The sequence below is a fragment of the Lissotriton vulgaris genome, chromosome 6 (assembly GCF_964263255.1).
Source record: "Lissotriton vulgaris chromosome 6, aLisVul1.2, whole genome shotgun sequence".
Lineage (NCBI taxonomy): Eukaryota > Metazoa > Chordata > Amphibia > Caudata > Salamandridae > Lissotriton > Lissotriton vulgaris.
This window is the reverse complement of record NC_141694.1, coordinates 412215847-412237638: the sequence shown is the minus strand read 5'-3', so window position 1 is coordinate 412237638 and position 21792 is coordinate 412215847. Positions and strand designations below refer to the sequence as shown.

Sequence of the window (21792 nt, the reverse complement as noted above, 5' to 3'; positions counted from 1 at the left end):
CAGACTGGCAGGAACTGTTGAAGTCTCCCCCCGACAGGTGTTGCGTGGTCGGGGGGCAGTGACAAGGCGTCACTGTTTGTTAGTGGCGGAGGATCTGGAGTTGTTGTTTCCACGACCTCTGCCTTTGGCGCTGTTTCCACGATATCCACCTCGACTCGGTTTGGCGTATGTGGTCTGCGTGCCGCCTTTATAGTACTGTGTGGTTGGGGAGAGCTGGCCTCTGGAAACACCTCTAGTGCTTGAGCGACGAAAAAAACCACCCCTGAACTGCTGGGACTGCAGAGCCCCCATGGACTTAGCAGTTTCAGTGTCCTTTTTGATTTTCTCCAAGGTGGTGTCCACCTCTGGGCCAAATAGATGATCAGGGTTTACTGTCTGATTGAGAATGGTGGTCTGTATCTCCGGCTTGAATCCTGAGATTCTGAGCCAGGCATGTCGTCTCAGCATGACACTAGTGTTAATAGCTCTGGCCGCGGTGTCTGCCGCGTCCAGTGCACATTTAATAGAAGCATTTGATATCAGCTTCCCCTCTTGGATGAGCATCTCAGCTGCCTCTTTGTATTCGTCTGGCAGGTGCTGGAACAGGGTCTCCAGTGTGTCGTAATGTGCCCTGTCATACCTGGCTAGAAGTGCTTGTGTATTTGAAATGCGCCAGATATTGGCCGCTTGAGCTGTCACCCTTTTCCCTGATGCCTCAAACACCTTAGATTCCTTATCTGGGGGAGGAGCATCACCCATTGTTTGTGAATTAGCCCTCTTTCGGGCATTAGAAACAACAAGAGAGTCCAAAGGCAACTGTCCCTTGATGTAAGTAGGGTCACCAGGCGCCGGTTTATACTTCTTCTCAATTCTAGGGTTTATCACCCTGGCTCTCGTAGGCTCTTTAAAGATCTCCCCAGCATGCTTCAAGACACCCTTCAACATAGGCAGAGTCTTGACAGCCCTCTCTGAGACGGAAAAGGTGTCAAAAAGAAAGTCCACTTCAATGGGGTCAGCATGGAGCTGGACGTCATGATTCTTCGCTGCCCTTTCAATGAGGGCATTAAACGCAGCTGAATCCTCTGTAGGCAACGTTTTTACAGCATACATCTGAGTGTCTGGGGTAGAGTGAGGATCACCTGGGTCAGCAGCAGCTGCCCAGGGTTCATTGGTATCATCTGGCTCAGTGTAGACAGGATAGCTGTATTCATCCTCATCACCTTCCCCAGTGTCCACATCTGAATAAGTGGGTGAGACATCATGGCCATGTGGAGAAACCGGTTCCACAAGAACAGGGGTCGAAGTGGAATCCCTTTTCTTCTTCAGTGGAATTTTATAGGACTCCATTGGCTGTTCCGGGGCAATTTCCCGCTTATGAAGGGAAAGCCTGCCTGTTTCGGCATCGATAAATTGTTCTTGTTGTTCTTCCAACGAAGATTGTCGATGCTTTAAGGCCGGGACCACGGTCGTCGACTTCGGCACCAAGGACACCTTCTCGGGCATGTTGGTGGCCATTCTAGGGGCGAAAGCCTTCGGCGCCACTTTCTGCGGCAACGTGAAGTGAATGGACGTCGACGCTTTCTGAGGTTTATCGACAGGCTTCGAAGGTGGAGGATCTTTTTTGGCCCGACACTCGAGGCCTTGTTCTAGATGCGCTTTAGGGAGTCCGCCACTTGCTTGGAGAAAGCGGCGGAAGGCTGTGTCGACTCGAAGGAATCCTTCGAGGCACCACTAGACGTGGACTCGTGGGTCGGCCCACTCTTGGCCTTGTCTTGTCGATGCGTAGTCTCGAGAACCTTTGGATCACTGAGCCCTTTGTCGGTGTCGACTGTCTTCGGCGCCGATATGTTCGGCTCGACTGTCTTCGGCGTGCCAGACTTCGTCTCGACGCCCTTGAGCAGTTTCTTCGGGTCGATAACGACCTTGTGCTTTGTCGGTGCCGACAGGTCCGAGGGCTTTGAGCCGACCAAAGCAATACGTACTTTTGGTTTCGATGGGGGCACCAGTGCTTTCACTTGTGTCGAGACCGGTGTCTTCACTTTCGGTTTCGATTTTGCAGGGTGTGGCTCAATATCAATGTCCGTAGCCGAGCCCGAAGGCGGGGCCATAGAACTCACTGGAAGATCTTGGGTAAGGCCTAGCGGCGATCCCTCGACGTGAGCCTTTTGAAGCGTTCCGGCTCCAATGTCAGTTTGAGTTAGCTCTTCGCTCGAGCTATCTTCCATGGCCCCAAAGGCCCCGTCGTCGTTGTCTCCTACCTCGTCGACGACTTCTTCTGCGTCGAGCATTTCAACGTCCGCGTCGTAGTTGTAGTCGACCTCCGACGCGGGATTCGACAGGTTCTCACTAACTTCCCGTCAGCGCCTTCATCATCCCGGGCATCGAATATGTTCACAGGCGCCGGTGCAGTCTGCTGGGCCTCCTGGTGCGCAGCGCGACGATGCAGAAGAGTCTTCTTGAATCGAAAACGGGAACCAGCCATGCAGCTGGCTTCATCATGATCCGGCGACAGACACTTGTTGCACACCGGGTGGACGTCGATGTGGGGATACTTGGAGTTGCACACGGGACATCTCTTGAACGGACTTCGTTCCATGATGGTCCGTCAATAAGGTCTTTGGCGTCGACTGGGCCTTCAGCGTCGAAAGCACGCGGCTCTCTGGAATCCGGCTCGAAACTGAGCTGGAAGAATCGGGCACCGAACGCAAGACTATACCAACGAAAAGCTAAAGGCCTTTTGGCCTTAAGAAAGTTTTATATCGATTCCGACAAGAGTGAACCAATATACATCCGAACCCAATGGCGGAAAAAAACAATGAGGATGGAGTCGATGCCCATGCGCACTGTAGTCCAGGGGAGGAGCCACCTATCTCGTGATACTTCGAAGACTCTTCCAGGACAACAATGTGCGATCATCCGGACCCAACACTAGGCGGCGATCTATGCACAGATATGAATTCAGCAGCCCACATGCCTCGAACCTAAATGTTGTACAGTTGTAGGGGGCTTGGGACCCACCAAAGCTTTCTAGCTGGGGAAAGGACATGGACTGGTGTAGACTGGCAGAAAAAGTTGTATACAAAAGCAGGGGCTGCCCAAAGAAGTGGGAAAAGATCTATAGCCCATAGGAGAAATAAAAGTCCTAGTGAAGGAGGGGTGGGGGCACGTACGATCGGGAGAGATGGAGTACCAATCACAGGATGGTGTCATGCTTGATGTCTGTGACCCCTCAAGTATATGTAATATTGCTTGCACTGTAACTGAAGTTGCACAGAACACAATTGTATGATGACTCCTACTTGCATGGATGAATCGATTTTTTGTTGAATAAAGAGTTTATCCTTCACCAGTGAATCAATTAATCAATTATACAAATTAGACGTGACTAAGCATCTGCATTCTAAGCACACACAGACCATCAACACGTTTGATGATATACATTTAATATTGGCCACTGTAACTTACCATCAAACCGAAGGCGTGGCCTTTCTAAAAACATTTGCCTCCATGTGGTGTACAGGTTTGGTTTACTACAGTTTCTTCCCCAGATTTTCAAGCAGGCTAAACGCCAAATTTCAGGATCCCTAGTTATGAAGAAACATAATATTGTAGATAAAAAATGACTGACTGCTATATTTAAAACAAGTGCAAAACATGTGTGATATAATACCAGTTTACAAATTCGCAGAATATGTATCACAAAGCCATTCAGTAATTTTGAGAGTAGGCAACATTTAAGCCTAAATGAAGATTCATATTCACATCCTTTCCAAACTACTCATGGGCAAAGGAAAAGGAGATCTGTTGGGGGAAGATTATAGACTGAGATGAGCCAGTCAGTGAAGGGCTAGATTAGAAGTGCCACCCGCTTATCTTACCCTCTCAATCCAGTTTGCATATTAGAATTGTTTTATTTTAAATCACTAGGGTGTAGAAAGCTATTACATGATGAAATCTGTAACTTATTTTGTCATGCTCAATTCAGCGTCCAAAAGGGCCTAGAACAATCTTTTCAGCAGGCATAGGAGATGTTGTGGAGTCCCTTGTTGAGAATATAACATACTTGCTGAGGAGGTAGAGGTAGCCTTTGCCCTCAGTTATGTTAGGAACATACCGGTCAAGAAAACTGGATATTGGTCAAAAACACTGGCAGAGGATAAGAAAGAGAAAAAAGCGAAGGACGGTACAAAGATCCACATACAGCAAAACCATTGAGAAGATGAAACTAACTTTTCAAGCAAGACTGAAAAATATTGCGAAAGACATCTCCTGCCCCAAAGGAGAAAGCACATTTTTTAACAGGGGTACCTTTAAGAAAACATTTAAGTAACAGCATTAGTTGGGAGGAAGGGAAAGCGCAACAGAAAAATAACAACGATTTAAAAGATATACTCCAATTGAACACATTGGGACATCTTAGAACTGGACTGTATGAAGTTGATTTACACAGCATTTCAGTGTGGCACAAAATGATCTCAAATGGCTTTAGAAACTTGTAATTCATAATGAACAGACAAAAAATGCTTCTTTCTTATAAACATATCTTTGTGAATGGATATGTACTGGCAGTGGTTGTATCTCATAGACTCGCCTCAGTGATGTCATTGCTACTAGGAACACAGTTTTCAATGTAAGATGTCTGACTCTGGTCTTATTAATTGGATCAAAAGGTGCTTTCATCAACACTGCCAAATCTAGGTTTACATTCCACTGCGGAGGTACCTTCCTTCCAGGGAAATGCCTTTTTGGTGATTCCTGGAACCCTTTGGTTAGAGGAAGTAAGAAAATGTTTTGTGCGTGTAGTCCTTTCACGTAGGCTGCAATGGCTGACAAACGCACCCTTAGCGAGGCATATGAGAATTTATACTTTTTAGGTCAAGCATTCGAGACCTCTTGTATATACTTTAGTATATACTTATATGTGTATGTACTTTGTGTGTTCTGGAGATCAGCCCTAGGACTTGTCTGCTTCCGTTTAGGGACTTATTTTTCTGTTCAGCTGCCTCTATTTAACTGTCTTGATAGAAAACGACTAGTGGAGGTCAGTAAAATACCAGAATTGCTTTCTGCTGAGGGACTTTTTTTTTCTGGCAACTGACTCTATTTCACTTTCTTGATAGAAAACAACCAGCAGAGGTCAGTAAAATACCCGAATCACTTTAGCATTCTCTAGATTCCAGTCCACAGAAATAGTCTTCCATGAGCACCCGTACACAATAATATTTTTTTCAAATCTTGTATTTTCAGTGATTTGGCCACCGAAGGTCCTGATTTTATATTAAAATCAGAGTTTTGGACTATACCATTTCCTGCTGAAAGGCAATATTTCTCTTCATGTGTTCCCAAACCTGGCGTGTCACACAGTTTGGTGCTTACTTTCCCTCCATGTTAAAGAACAGTAGATGTTTCAGCACCCAGGCTAATGTGCTGCATAACTAAATACATACAAGGTCCCAAAGACGAGACAGATTGCATCACAAATGCTTGTTAAGAGGTGTCGGGTATCAAACTATTATGGTGTCTTGTTGAAGTAAGTGTTGCATCTTCTTGGATTGGCACCAAGTTATGTACATCTTCTACTTAAAGGCTTAGAACGTTCTGGAAGCTGGCCTTCGTGCATCTCTAATGATAAATAATAAAGCCTTTGGCAGATGTAGTTGTACAAACACATCTATTTCAGGAACCAGGTTGTCAAATGCATTTCCCCTGGGTTTGGGTGAGATGCCTTCCTTCGCTGCATAATTAAGGTATACTTGTGCAGAGAAATTTTGACATAACGCCGCTTCGACAACTGAAATAGATGGGAGAACCATGACTGTCGAGGTCATCTTGAATCAATGAGAATCATTGTCATGTTGGAAATCTTGAACTTCTCTAGAAAAGTTGGGGTTACCAGTATCGGAGTAAAAGTGTATGCAAAAATGTTAAACCAAGTTATCAACAGGACACTGCCCAAAGACTGGGGATGGTAGTCCCTGAACACAAAGCACCAGCGTTTTCTGGTGTTGCGGAAGATCGACGTCTGGTGTTCCCCATAGATCAAAAAGTGTGTCCAGTATAGACTGCTTAACCTCCCAGTCATTTGTGAGTCTTGTTTGCTTCTTAGACCATTTGCTTGTACGTTCTCCATCCCTTGAACATGACTTTCCAGCAGTGAGATGTTCTCTGCGATTGCCCAATTCCAAATGGTGTGGGCCAGTTGTGACTGTGGGTATGATACTGTCCCTCCTAGTTTGTTTTCGGACTTGGCTCTGTAAGGCATTACTAGTAGCAAGATTGTCTTCAGCTCTAGAAAATTGATGTATTTTGTAGCATCCTGTTCTGACCATAGCCTCCTCACCTTTAGAGTGTCTATGTGTACTCCCCAACCGGCCAGTGAAGCATCTGTGATGATGATGGCTGTGGTAGTTAGTGCCTTAAAGAATTTGCTCTTGATTGCATTCTCTACATTCAACCACCTCAGTCCCTTGTTCACTTTGACTGTAACAACCACTAGATCATCCCAGGTGTCTCAGCCTTGTTCCCATTGATTTTCACATCCTCTGTGGTGCACTATGGTCCTCACAGTCAGACCGTGATGTTTGGTAGAGGTGAACATGCACTGGTATGACCTGAACCTTCGAGTTGTGCTCCTAGGAAACTTTTCCTTGTCAATGGACTGGAAGATGATTTCTCCCAGTTCACTGTGAATCCCAGTGTGTAGGAGCGATACCACTCTTGTCATGTTTTCTTGGTAAATCTCTGAGGTATTTGCTTTTATGAGCCAGTCATCGAAGCAGGGGTAGACATGTTAGTCCTGCCTTCGGAGGTGTGAGGCTACCACAGCCAGCACCTTGTCGAAGATCCTTGGTGCTGATTTAATTCCAAACGTTAGGACTTTGAATTGGTAATGCTCTCTCTCCATCACACATCTTTGGTACTTCCTGTGTGCTATGTGAATGGGCATGCAGAAGTAAGTATCTGTCGTCTATTATTGCTAAGAAGTCCCCTTCATCAAGCAAAGGTATTACATCCTGTAGTGTAATTTGACGTTTCTGTGTCTATGTTCCGGTTTACAAAGTGCAGGTGTAAGATATCCCACACGATCAAGTCTTGTTTTGGGACAAGATTATAAACTGATCACACACCTGTGCTTCTTTCTTCACACAGCATCTTCTGTATGGAGTTCTTTGTCAGCAGCTCTTAGACCCCTTAGAGCAGGATCTGTCATTAGCCCTTCCTGTTAAGCTGATATTTTGGTGGCTTTGTTGGTAGGCTTTGTTTGTAGTTTATGCAGTACCTGTGACAAATGATATTTATAACTCACTTGCCTTTGGGAATGGCTCCCCTGTTTTTGAGGAAATCCTTTATTCTCGCCCTGCAGGAGAGTTGGGACTGGGTAAGGTAAGTTTGAATCACTTTGGAAAGCCCACTGCAGATCCTCTAGAGTTTCAGCTTCTAGATTTACCTTTTCTTTTAAACAGAGGCTTAGGTGTTGTTGCTGTTGTTACTACCCATGGCCCGGAAACTGGCTGGCCCTTGGCTGCTTCTGGCCCTGGGCACCAAACATCTGCTTCCCCTGTCCTCTCTTTTCTTGAAGGCTTCCACTTTTAAATGAAGGTCTAAACACACGAAGGGGTTCCCCAATATCTGCAGTTGTATTCACCTTTATCTCCTCCAGGGCTAAATAGCTGTTTTCCTGTGAGAAGCTTATCAACAATACTAGATTGTACCCAAGGAGTACAACAGGAGTTGCGCAGCAACACATCTCTTCATGACCGTCCCCATAGTCAGCAGCGTTGAAAGCGGACTTAAGGCATAAGTTGGCGAAGTTCTTTCCTCCCTCAATATTGCTTTTCTCTCTTATCGCACACCTCTAAGAGGGGTGACCTGAGTTCCTCCATATCCTCACAGTATTGGTGACATTGTTGATTCAACAGGGTGTTGGAAATGGCAATTTGCCAGTGTGTACCTCCAGCCCTTTCAATTTTCCTTCCTGGCTCGACATGGCCTTAAATATACTTGGCAACTTAAGTTGAGGCCCTGTATTTCTTTTCTATGTGGGGTGTGACTTCCTTCCCTGTTGCTGGTTTACAGTAAACCTTTCTGCCTCGCTGACCAATACTGGGGAGCATGGGAAGATTCTGGTTATTCTTCTAGGCTACAGTTCTGTTTCAGGGAGAAAGCAGTTCATTTTTACCTCCATTTCCACCCTGAAGGCTCAACCTCCTCCTTCACAGTTTGAGGGGCAGGATTCTATCTCCCCTTGATGCAATTCTTACTTGACTCCTCCGACAGCGCTCTTCCTCCTCTTTCCCCACATCTGTGTCCTGCTTTTCTTCAAGTGTTTCTTCCTGTTCTGTCGTTACAATGTCCTGTGTCGGTTCCTCAAAGGACTTCTTCATTAAGTTCTCTATCTCAATCTCTAATGCCCTCTTCTTTCTTCCAGCATTGCCGACCTCGAAGTCTTAGTTTCTCCATGAACGCTTTCCTTTGAGTGAACTAGTCCATCCTTCTCTCCCAGCACTCTATCTTCCTCGGAAGTGGAGGGGACGTCCTTCAGAGTATCCTTACTGTAATAGTGCTGTTGGTTAAGTATTGCTGGAAGAGCACAACCGTCAATCAATCAATCAATCACGGCATTTATAAAGCGCGCTACTCACCCGGGAGGGTCTTAAGGCGCTGGGGGAGGGGGAATGCTACTGCTCGAACAGCCAGGTCTTGAGCGGCTTTCTGAAGGAGAGATGGTCCTGGGTTCGCCAAAGGTGGGTGGGGAGGGTGTTCCAGGTCTTGGCTGCCAGGTAGGAGAAGGATCTTCCTCCGGCGGTGGCTTTGCGGATGCGTGGTACGGTGGCGAGGGCGTGGCTGGTCGATCGTAGCTGGCGAGTGGGCGTGTAGAAGGTCATGCGGTCGTTGAGGTACTTGGGGCCCAGGTCGTGGAGAGCCTTGTGTGCGTGGGTGAGGAGTCTGAACGTGATCCTCTTGCTGACGGTGAGCCAGTGCAGGTCTCAGGTGTCCGGTGATGTGGCTGTGTCGGGGGATGTCCAGGATGTGTCGTGCGGAGGCGTTCTGGATGCGCTGGAGCCTTTTTTGGAGTTTGGCTGTGGTTCCGGCGTAGAGGGTATTCCCGTAGTCCAGTCGGCTGGTGACGAGTGCCTGGGTGACTGTCTTCCTGGTTTCAGTGGGGATCCATCTGAAGATCTTGCGGAGCATGCACAGGGTGTTGAAGCATGAAGATGAGATGGCGTTGACTTGTCTGGTCATCGACAGGGAGGATGAAGCCCAGGTTGCGTGCATGGTCTGTTGGCTTGGGAGCGGTGCCCAGGGCCGGGGGCCACCAGGAGTCGTCCCAGGCGGAGGGTGAAGATCCCAGGATGAGGACTTCCGTCTTGTCTGAGTTCAGTTTGAGGCGACTGTTCCTCATCCAGTCGGCGACGTCTTTCATCCCTTCGTGTAGGTTGGCTCTGGCGGTGGTGGGGTCGTTGGTGAGGGAGAGGATCAGCTGGGTGTCGTCGGCGTAGGAGATGATGTTGAGGTTGTGTTGGCGTACGATGGCTGCGAGGGGGCTCATGTAGACGTTGAAGAGGGTTGGACTGAGGGAAGATCCTTGTGGTACGCCGCAGATGACTTCGGTGGCCTCGTATCTGAACGGGGGGGGCGGACTCTCTGGGTTCTTCCGGCGAGGAACGAGATGATCCACTCCAGTGCTTTCTCTCGGATCCCGATGTTGCTGAGGCGCTTCACTAGGGTGCGGTGGCAGACGGTGTCGAACGCCGCAGAGAGGTCCAAGAGGATGAGGGCCGCTGTTTCCCGTTGTCGATCAGGGTTCTGATGTCGTCGGTGGCTGCGATTAGGGCGGTCTCGGTGCTGTGGTTGGCCCGAAACCCGGACTGCGAGGGATCCGTTCGTCTCGAGGAAGGCGGCAAGCTGTCTGTTGACGGTCTTCTCGATGACTTTGGCCGGAAAGGGAAGGAGCGAGATGGGACGGTAGTTCTTGAGGTCGGTGGGGTCTGCCGTTGGTTTCTTCAGGAGGGCGGTCTGCTCGGCGTGCTTCCAGCTCTCCGGGAAGGTGGCGGTGTGGAAGGAGGCGTTGATGATGTCCCGGAGATGGGGTGCGATTATGGCGTCGGCTTTGTTGAAGACGTGGTGTGGGCAGGGGTCGGTTGGTGATCCGGAGTGGATGGAGTTCATCGTGCGGGTGGTGTCTTCGGTGCTGATCGGGGTCCAGTTGCAGAGGGTGGTGGTGGCGGGCGTTGGTTCGGTGATAGGGTGCGTGGTCTGTGCGTCGAAGCTGTTGTGTATGTCGGCGATCTTGCGGTGGAAGAACGCGGCGAGTGAGTTGCAGAGGTCTTGCGAGGGAGTGATGTCGTTGTTTCCGGCGCTGGGGTTGGAGAACTCTTTGACGAACACCGTGTGTTGCATCAGGTTTTGGATATTTTTTTCCTCAGAGAAATTTGATGCTCAGGATGGACAAATGCAAATTCGCCATCAATAAATTAGAGTTCTTGGGCCATACCGTCCCCAGCTCAGGGATTAAATCTAAGTAGTTGCTCATCAGGGCCATCAAGAAAGCGAAGGCTCCCAATGATAGGATGCTTTACGCTCTGTTCTTGATCTCGCGGAGTACTATGGAAGGTTTGTCCCTGAATATGCACTAACAGTGGAACCTCTCAGGTCCCTATTGTGGAGAGGGGCAAAGTACATATAGTCTCAGGACATAGAGGCTGCCTTCAACGAGGCCAAAGTACTCACTAAGAAAGCTCCTGTTTGGAGTGCCTTTCAAGACGCAAGTCAGATGGGCTTAGGGGCCATCTTGAGTTAAAAGGTTGCGGGTAAGGAGAAAAAAACAGCGTTTGCTTCAAGAGCTCTCAAACAGTGTGGAAAATAATATAGTACCATTGAGCGGAGGCATTAGCTTGTGTGTGGGCTGTTTACAAGTTTAAGATGTATGTGTGGGGTCGCAAATTTGTGTTACAAATGGACCATAAACCCTGTGTGCATATTTTTTCAGCAGGAGCTAACAACAACTTGTCGGCCAAGTTAGCCAGAATAGTTTCCAAGCTAGAAGAATTTGTGTTCGAGATCAAGCATGCTTCTGGAGGGAAAACGTTCACATGGATTGTCTGTCACGCATGCCTATTGAGGAAGATGACTTTGTTGATGATGTGGTAAGTGTGGCATCTGTGGACGCTGTTAATGTGGACTACTGTGCAGGTCTGGGTGAATCTGAATGGTTGGCAGTGTTTCAGGAGGACAAAGTCTGATGCAAGGCCTGAGTGTAGGTTGCTCAGCGATGGCCAAAGAGAAGAATACTGGTTGGAGAATTGAAAATATTTGGTCAACTGGCAGATGAACTGTCATTGGCTAATGGGGACGCTCTCGCTAATTTCTTGAACACTGAAGGAGGAAACTGACCTGGGGCTGCCCTCTTCAACTTGCCTTGCGGTTCCTTGCTGCATATACTTCTCGCCGCACCCACTTCGCGGGTGCTGCTTCGCGGCTCCAGGTGGGGCTGACCTGAGACAACACCTGTGGACCGAGCACGAGTCGGGGAGCCAGAAGCAGCTTCAGGGGTGGTGCGCGGCAAGGACTCGCTTGCCCAGGAGTCCCTGCATAGCCTCGGTCATCTTGGCCGCCTCTCCACCCAAAAATATGGCTACAAAAGAGGCAATTGGGGAGTATGGTGGGAAGGAGATATTGGAGGATGATCAAATTAAAAAACTAGTGAGTATTATTGATTCCAAGATCAAATGCATTATTAAACCGTTGGTAGCCAAAATCGACCAGCTAACAGCTGAGGTAAATAGGCTAGGGGGACTCATAAATAAGACTGTGGAGGAGGTGGGTAATATACCAATTCTAGTTTCAAACAGAGTTGAACCAACTGTGAATGTTCCTGGGGTTGGGCCAGGGGGTAGGGGTAAAGTGGTATCAAATCCTCCCCCTATCCAGCACCCAGTACTTAACCCCTTCGATGCTGATGACGTGCTCAGCTCGTCATCACCCACGGGTGGCGTGTGCTGATGACGAGCTGAGCTCGTCATGTATCGCGGTAATTTTAAAATTGCCGCACAGCGCAAAAATCGCCGCAGCAGCGATGCGGTTAACGATGTGCAGGTAACAGTCAGTGAAGACCTCCCATTAAAATCCACTGGGATGGGTATAGAGAAAGGCCCGGTCCAACTCATTGTAGAGGCCCCCCCTTGTCCTGGTCTTGGCCAATGTGCCTCCCTTAAAGCCGGGTCAAGTGGAATCTACATCTTCCCTGATCAGTAAAGCATTTCATTGGTTATCTAACAACATGATGATATCCCCATGGGGTAAACCGCAGCTAGCTGGGGAAATTACTATGGCAAGAAGGGTGGACTGGATAGGGAATAGTGTGAAAAAATTTAAAGGAGATTGTGTAGTTCTGCATTTTCTAAGTCCAGAAGTACTCCCTGATGTCTTGAGAAATTTATTTCCCCTACAACGCAGGAGCACTGACATCTTCCCGCTAACTCTAGATTTTTTCTATCGTAGAGGTAGCACAGGGAATCCAAGTATATCAAAGACAAAGTGGAATCCGGTGTCAAATAAGTGGGGCAGGGGTCCCCAACCCAGCGAATGGGGAATCAGTCTTGAAAATAGATTTGCGGCACTGTCAGACTTGAACGAATGCGATTGACTTGAGAGGGCAGACAGTGTAGTGTTCAATGAACCAACTGAGCTAAAAAGAACATATATTCCCATAGACGAGGGGATTGGTCTCACAAATGTTACTTCCTTGACCCCAGCGAAAAGGGTAGATGATCCAATTATTTTAGCAAATAGAAAGGAGAATATATACTCCGAGCTACAGTCCACACCTTGACAGTACCACGTTTAGTTCCTGGTCCAGAAGCACCTTCACCCGAACTATTAGATTATCATTGTACTAATATAGATTCAAAACCAGGGTTGGAAGATGAAACCCAAGGTATATTAACAACCCAGGCCCCCTAATGTTTAGTAGCAGATGAAGTAGATGAGGCAGGGTTGTCTTTTATTTCCTGGAATATTGCTGGAATTACTAATAAGTTGTCATCACCAGAATGGTGTAACTTTATAGATCAATTTGACATTCTACTGTTCCAGGAAACATGGTCAGTGACCCCAGTACATCATCTAGGGTTTCTTAATTTCCAAATCCCAGCTACAAAAAATCCAAAGGGTCGCCCATCTGGGGGCCTGATAATTTGGGTCCGCCAAACATTATGCTGTAGAATCCAGCAAAGGAGTTCTCCACTAGATGACATATTGTCAGTTAACCTGACATGGGCTAACGGACAGGGGGTGGTTATATTCAACATCTATGCCAGGGGAGTAGTGTGAGGTCAAACATCAGAAGTAATCGCCGCTCTTGACCTTGAGCTCGAGGCACTCCCAACACAGCTGTCTTTTATTGTGGAGGGTGATGTCAACACCACATTTGAACCGCTTGGCCAAGAAAACCAAATCCTAGCAGAAGAGGAGGATAGCAAGTGGGGTGTCCCCCAGCTAGAATTACCCGTAGTCAGAAGATGGACAGCGGTGGCCATCCAACTGAAGGCCTTATGTCTAGCAAGAGGACTCAGGGCAGCAAATGGACGCACCCCTTCAGATCGCCAGGGGAACAAAACATTTGACAATGGTAGGTCCTCTAGCCGAATAGACTACTTACTAGTGGATATTAGAGAATGGCACAGGCTGACTGATATGGCTGTAAAATATAGGATGGAGAGTGACCACAACCCTCTCTGTATGGTCTTTAAAGCAAACATTGGGTTAAGAGAATCAAATCATGGGGGTGGCAAAGTCACCTTAGACATTGTAGCCTCGAATAACCTGCGCCGCATAAAATGGGGTAGATTAATTGAGAACATAGAGAGGTTGGAGGAGCTTAAAAAAGTAGTGGTCGAAGAAGTGGATAAGATAAATTCATATGCTACAAATCAAAATTTTCCTGAAATTATGCTTGAGGCTCATACAAACTTTTTTGCCAAGCTCCAGGAGTTTTTCAAGACGCCCACAAAACCAGATAATGTTCATAAAAAATTACCCAAAATGGGATGGTACGACAAGTCCTGTAGAGTAGCCCGCCAGAATCTCAGCACCGAACTTAGAAATAAGAACATCCTAGGTGTGAGAAAGGCGAGGGATATATATAGGAAGGCACAAAAAGAGGCCAGGAAACAGTGGGATGAGTCCCACTGGCGTGATCTTAAATCCGCCTGTGATGCAAAGAATCAAAGCCAATTTTGGGCCTTGGTCAAGTGGGATAGAGGGGGGTGGCACAACCCCCGCAAAATAATGTTGCCAAAAACCAGTGAGTAGACTTCTTCAAACCACAATACGCTCGTGATCTAGCGGAAGGAGAGTGCATACTACCTCCCACAGTTTTTTATCAATGTCAGCTATTTACTAAAAAAGATGTTAGCATAGCGCTAGACTGCGTGATAGGGGGCCGAGCCCCAGGAATGGATGCCATACCTGCTGATGTGTTTTTAAGCGATCGATTATCTTGGTGTCAGTACTTTGAGTGGCTAGCTAATTCTGTGGCCAGGGGTGCACCAATACCGACCTCATGGAAGGGTGCAGAAATAATTCCAGTTTTTAAAAAGGGAAATAAATCATTACCTAGTAATTACAGACCTATCAGTCTTATAGACTCTGCCCAAAAGTTAATAGGTCGACTAGTCCAAAACAAACTGCAAACTTGGATAGAAGAAAAAGATATTTTATCCCCTTATCAAGCTGGTTTCCGTCCCTGACGCTTCTTGTCCGCTTACATGAGAACAATTATGCTAGAATCAGGTGGGGGGCCCAGGGTGAGGTGACGGACTCATTCCCTGTCGAACGCGGGGTCCGACAGGGGTGTGCTCTGGCACCTACACTGTTTTCTATTTACATCAATGGAATTGTAGACCATCTAAGCCGTTCTTCCACCGATGCTCCTGTTCTAGCAGGGGCACACGTGCCAGTCCTCATGTTTGCGGACGACACGCTCATAGTTTCTCGAACACCGAGTGGGCTCCAGAAGGCAGTTAACGCTTTCGGCGAGTTCTGTCAAACACGTGGACTTGAGATAAACACCTCCAAAACCAAGTTCATGTGCTTGAACCAGCGGAACACTTTTAAGGGTTCAATTAATTTTAATAGTACTCCCCTAGAACAGGTTGAGGCTTTCAAGTATCTAGGAATATCCCTTTGGTGTAATATGAGTTGGAAAAACCACATCGACATGGCTGTCTTAAAATTCCACCAGCTGGCGGGTGTAGTGGCCCTTAAACATAAAGCCTCATTGACTAAGCCAATCACCCCTGCTTTAGAAATTTATAACATGAAGGTGATCAGTGCCTCTTTATACGGCTCGGAACTTTGGGGATTCTCCAATTTGAAACAACTGAAACTGGCGGAAAACAGGTTTTTACGCCGTCTTGCTGGGGTTCCCCAAAATACTCCAACCGTTCCACTGGCATATGACCTTGGCAGGAAAAACATTGAGGACTTGGCACGGCTGCGACCCTTATCATACTGGAGAAGCATCATGACTACTCCTGAACTTGTGCATTACGCCACTGCCCTAAAGGATATCATCAGGGCAGATCGCTTCCATTCGATCTGGTGGTTAAAGGAAATAAGAGGGTTGCTTATTAAGCTGGAACTAGACCACCTATGGAACTCTCCCATCGCTGAAAGCTTTCCATCAAAGGTAACATTGAAAAAAATGTATTGGGAATTGGTGTGGTCGTCCGCTTATAGTATTGGATGCAATACAAATTTAACAGGACGTTTTTTGGATACCAAACCCTTACCATCTTGTGAGCCATACTGGGACATTATTGAAAGGCTGTTTGACAGAAAATTGTATTTTCAATTCAGAATCGGGACCCTTCCCTTAAAGGCGTTTACCCGCAAATGGTCAGCTATCCAGGATGACAAATGTCCCCGTTGTAAAGACTCGATTGAGAATATTGCTCATATACTGTTTGTTTGTCCCCTTTATGTAAGCCCACAAATGAAGTGGATAAAACCTGTGTGTTTAAACTTGGGCACACGTAGGTGTATAGAGGCGCTAAGAATGCTGGAATCGGATTGCACACCCCGCTTGGCGATTCCCGTTGCAAAATTTTTAGGTTGGGCATGGACTATACGCACCCGCACTTTACAACAGTTAGACACTGTTCGATGAACTAACTGACACCGTTTTATGTAGATCAGCTTTTAAAAATTCATGTTTTATTGAACTATTTTTAATTATCATGTATAAATTGTCTTTTTAATTGTAACATGACAGCACTATGGTTTAATGAGTTTTAAAAAAAAATGAATTTAATATTGTAGTATTTATTGTGTAGTGTAGGATGTATAACTGCTTTTATGACTTGCTGTAGAATAAAGCTTTGAAATTTGAGGGCTAATGGTTTACTCATGACGGGGCATGTATATGTACTGCCTTCTAAACTATGTGATTCCATCATTACTCCAGCACATCAAGGTCATCTGGGTGCTACCAAAACAATGGGAAAGTTAAACACTACTTCTGGTGGCCTGTTATTTATGCCCAGGTCAGGTTTTTATTTGACAAGTGTCCCGAGTGTCTTATGTCCGATATTCACTGGAAAACACAGTGGAAAGAGGCAATAGATTCGTAAAGGAAAGGGTACAAACTGTGTTAGCTGGGAATGTGGAAAGGTTTCTTAAGCAGAAAGTGATGTGTTACAATAGTTCATCACATTGCACCACAGGTGTTCCTACATTTTCTTTGCTTAGAGGCAAGGAAGCTCACACTAATCTTTTTCCATCATGGTTGGAAGAACGTGCAGACTTGGTCACCATGCCTAAGGAAAAACGTACCTTTAAGGTCATGTTATCACAACATAAAATGAAGGAGTATTTTCATAGAAAAAACAATGTGTCTTTTGCAGTCATTTGTCGTAGGTGACTGGGTGCTTATAAGAAGTCCAATTAAAGTTACTGAAGGACAATCTATTCACTCCGCTCCAGTCCAAACTGAAAGAGCCGGTAAGGCTTCTGTACTACTTGTGGGCAGGAGGTGTTGGAAAAAACATCAATTAGTAAAATTTACACCTCAGCAAGCGAACATAATTTTAAACAGGACAAAGCTGTTTTGAAATTAGACTGGGCAGCCTGGGTGGAACCAACACTGAATATCACAGGCAAGCAAATTAAATCAGAATTACCATTCACCCTAGATTCAGCCTTGTATTTACCATCCACTTCAGGTTCAGCCTCGGTGTCTGCTTCTGCCAATAGACGGCAGGTTAACGCCCGTGAAGCCAAAGTGTCTACCAAATGTAAAGAATTTGTAATGTTTGCTTTTTAGGGGGGAAAGTTATGTAGTATTGTTGTTAGTTATGCATTGCTGGGCACGCAGAAGCCCTGTGCGCTCTTCATTATCTTGTGTCCTTACAAAAGATCCTCGCGGCACCTGGGCGGTGGTTGAGGGTTCCAGTTCAGTTCCTGCTTGGCTGGAGTCATGACCAGAAGGTCCAGGCACGCCGTGGGTGACTTAAAGATAAACTTTATAAACAACTCTGGTCGTTGCCTGTGTCCTTCTTACTTCTACACTTACCAGTGAGTTTTTCTCTCCCGGTAGGATGGGAAATTCATTGCACACCTTGGACTGCGTGTTTCCTCCATGCCAAGGGCTTCGCTTTTAGTGACTCCAGGGTGTTGCTCAAAGACCCAAGCTTCAGCATCATGTGTGGTGCCTGACTGTTTTCTCCTTCAACAAATCAGGCATTTTGTAGAAATGTGGCATTGCGGAATAAAAGTAGCGATGGGGAGTCTTTTCGACCTCGTAAAACTCGTGTTCGATGTCTTGGGTTTTCCCCTGAGCTTCTGGCAGCTCTACCTCATTGTTGTGGGAAAAACCGATCACCTCCATCGACCTCCTCCTTCTGTTTCTCCATCAAGCCAGCCATATCTGTACTTGCCCGATGTGCTCAAAGGGTCTTAGCCCTGTGAACCTGGGTCTTTGGTTTAAAATGCAAGCATGGGACACAATCCTCTAACTTATGGTCTTCAGGCAGACAGAACATGCTGGGTGTTCATTCCGGTGGGTGAACTTTCAGTGGCAGTTAGGGGAAAACTTGAAGAATGTTCATCATACTCTAAAATGGCATAGAGTAACCCCACGGATCCCACCAACCAAAAATCATTCTCCGAATTTCAATCCCTCCCACCAAACCCCTCACCCCTGAAAAACATCCTTTCATCGTTTAGTGCCAATCTCAGTTCCCCCGACTTCTTTCCTTTGTGGACTTCAGAGCAACCTCTGTTGAAGAAAGTCAGGAGCTCTACGATGCACCTCCGTACCTGACCGATGATCTAAGATTATGGGCATGCAACTGGGTGGGAATTGTGGCATGACAGTCTTAGTGGCTCGACCTATGTCGACTTCCACCTACAAGCAAATAAAAGTTTTGAGGAAAATAAATACCCTTCAGACCCAACCACTAGACGGCTGGATTGTTCAAAATATGTGAAAATAGATGAGATTTCATGCTGCAAAAGTGAAGGAATTCTAGGGGGGGGAGGGGGGAGTACATGACCTGAAATACAAGAGCAATTTGCCGGCCGAATGCCTCTAAGGATTTTTAAATGTTGCAATATGTTTACATTTAAAGTTTTTTTTCTTTTTGAGTGTTTTTTTCTTCATCACGAACAGGCTCAGGTTTTGAGTACCCTGATTTACTACCTGTACTAGGTCTATGGCTAAATGCCAGTGTGTACACTTATGTCAAAATCACAAAGTAGTTGCCCCTCAGTTCGGAAGGGTTTGTTAGTGGGGGGTAAGTTGGGTCTGAGTGGGTAGTTCTTGGGGATCCATTGGGATAGTGGGTCTCGGACCTCCCGTTGGGGGCCGGCGACGATCTATACCGCGACAGGTACTTCAATGTTGCTGAGGTGTGGGGTGGGGGGAGGAGGGAGTGTTTTGGGGGTAGTTAGCAATGGGGAGGTAGAGGGGGGGGTGTTGTGGGTGCGGTTGGGCAGGATGGGGGGAGAGGGAGGGGTAAGGGTGCGGTCGGGGGGGGGGGGGGGGGGGTAGTTAGTTTTGACACAGTGTCCGCGCGAGTTCGGCTGCAAATGTGTGTGTGGCTCCAAAAGCCCAGGACCTTGCTTTTCCTTCCCATCGATGGTGCCTGACGTCCAGGAAACAAGCCCTCCACAAGCGTTATTGCGGGTGGTGAGTTGGAATGTCCGGGGAATGCTCGATAAAATAAAACGAGGGGCGGTATTGCGCCTAGGGAAGAGGGAATGGGCGGATGTCCTCCTCTTGCAAGAGACGCATCTCCAAGGCACTAAAACCCTCAGCTTGCAGCGGTATGGCTATCAACAAGTGTTTTATGCAGGTTTTGTGAGAGGGTCTCGAGGGGTAGCAGTCCTAGTGCATCACAGACTTCCCTATGTACATGAGACGCAATGGATTGATGCCCATGATAGATTCGTGTTTGTTAAAGGTATGGTTGGGGATGAGCCGATGGTCTTTGGTAGCGTGTATGCCCCACCCCCATTGCAAGAGGCACTCATTGAAAAGGTGTTTAAGGTATGGGCCGATATCCCGAATGTACTGGCTATTGTGGGTGGCGACTGGAATGATGTGATGAATGGACGAGTGGACCTATGTCTCTACTGTGCACCGGTCCTTTTCCAGACTGGATTATCTGTTCATTCCTTCTACCTGGATAGGGAGGTTGGCCTCTACGTCCATACTCCCACGTGGCCTATCGGACCACTCCCCTGTGGCACTAAACCTACAATTATATAAGAAGCGGCAGCCCTTTAGATGGTGCCTGTCTACGTGGCACCTGGAACAAGACAGCTACCAATCGCATATACGAGAGGCCTTATCTCAATACTGGGATGACAAAGGCCCGAAACGGATGCAGTCACCCTGTGGGAAGCTCTAAAACCCAATGATCCGGGGAGTTGATATTGCCTGGTGTACGGGAGCCCGCAGGACCCGTAAGAAGGACATAGAGGAGGCAGCAAGGCGGGTCCGGGATCTGGAGGGGGAGAGTAGTGCTGGGGACACGGTTGAGGCCGTCGGGCAGCTGCTGCTGGCGCAGCAATCTTATACGTCCCTGTTTCTGAACGAGGCGCGCCAGCTGTGGTTGGCCACGCAGAGTAGAATTTATCAGTGGGGAGATAAATCCAGTACCTTGCTCTACAGACTCTGCCAGAATACCTTCCAGGCGCAGTCCCTGCCGGGACTTCACGACGAGATGGGGACCCTGCGACGGCCCCGGAGGAACTGGCAGCCATGCCATGCAGGCCCTGTATGCCTCCCGAGAAGTTCTCCCAGCGGAGGACGTAGACAAATTTTTGGCAGACCTCCCGTCGCGCGCGCTTTCGGATGAGGGTCGCGACCGGCTGGAGCTCCCTATATCAATGGAGGAGCTAGATACAGCGCTTGGGGAGCTGAACACTGGGAAGTCCCCTGGATCTAATGGGTTTCCATGTGAATTCATGAAGACTTTTCATCTCCAGCTGGGGGTGCGTTATAGAAAGGCATTGGAGGCGGCCAGGTAGCGTGGTCGCCTTCCGGCAGACTGGCGACATGCTGAAATCGTGGTCATCTGTAAGCCCGGGAGGCCCCCCGAACACCATTCTTCATATAGGCCAATATCGCTCCTAAATTTTGAAGCGAAAATATTGGCGAAAGCCCTGGCCAACCGTCTCCTCCCTTATATTACGGATTTAGTTCACCCTGATCAGGCTGAGTTTATGCCCCATAGGGTGACGAGGCACAACATTCGACACGCGCAGGTGGAAGTGGAGGCGGCCCGGGCTGCCGGGATCCCGGCGGCGCTCCTTCTGGCCGTCATCGATAGAGCATTTGACTCACTTAGCTGGGTCTATCTCCGAGCGCTCCTGTCCAGTCAGAACCTTGGGCCTCGCTTCCTCTCATACCTACAGTTGCTGTACACAGATCTGACGGCGTCTGTGAGAGTGGCGGGAGCGGTGTCGGACCCATTCTCTATCGGCCGGGGTACCAGGCAGGGCTGCCCTCTCTCACCTTATTTATTTGCATTGGCCATGGAGCCGTTGGCGGCGTTGGTGCGGGTGGACGCACAGTTGTGGGGACTTGAATGGGAGATGGGACCGTCTGATCGAATTGCACTCTACGCTGACGACTTCCTCTTCTTTCTTACAGACATAAATAGGTCAGGGCCTAGAGTCATTGAGATAATGCGTATATTCGGGGAGGTGTCAGGCTTACACTTAAACGTACGGAAATCCACGCTGTGGGTGCTGGGGGGACATGAGAGGAGGGGACCCTGGGCGTCAGCGCTGCAGGAGGCGGCTGGCGGTATTAAATACCTGGGCGTCTTCTTGACCGATGTACCTGGAGTAGCTTGGGCACGCAATGTGGTGCCTGTCTGGGACCGCGTGTGATCTGATATGAAAACATGGTCCAGAATGCCCCTAAATATATACGGTCTCTCGGCGATATTTAAGATGGTGGCCCTCCCGCGCCTCCTATATCAGCTGGAAAATCACCCATATCCAATAGCGCCGCAGTGGTTTCGACAAGTGAACTCGGCGTTAAGCCAGTTTCTCTGGGCCGGAGGAGTGGCGAGAGTGGCACTCCGTACCTGCTTTCTCTCCACGTACTGTGGGGGTCTAGCAACATCAGACATCTTATCCTACTATCAAGCGTCTCACTTGCTGGTGCTGAACGAATGGTGGTATGGGGACCGGGGTGACCCGGCCTATGCCCTTGAGAGATACATGATGGATCCGGATACGCTGCATACCATCTTGTATTCGGCGACCGTCAGGAAGAGGCTTCCCATAGTTACC

At 47.8% G+C, this 21792-nt stretch overlaps 1 protein-coding gene across 2 annotated transcripts in view; it reads right to left on the bottom strand.

The window, feature by feature from the left end:
- Positions 1-21792, bottom strand: part of FBXO9 (F-box protein 9) — a 373518-nt gene that overhangs the window by 193480 nt on the left and 158246 nt on the right. For both annotated transcript variants that reach the window (XM_086926428.1, XM_086926427.1), the window contains exon 8: positions 3445-3563. In XM_086926428.1, coding sequence (XP_086782554.1) covers positions 3445-3563 — 119 coding nt within the window. The remainder of the gene's footprint in view (positions 1-3444; positions 3564-21792) is intronic.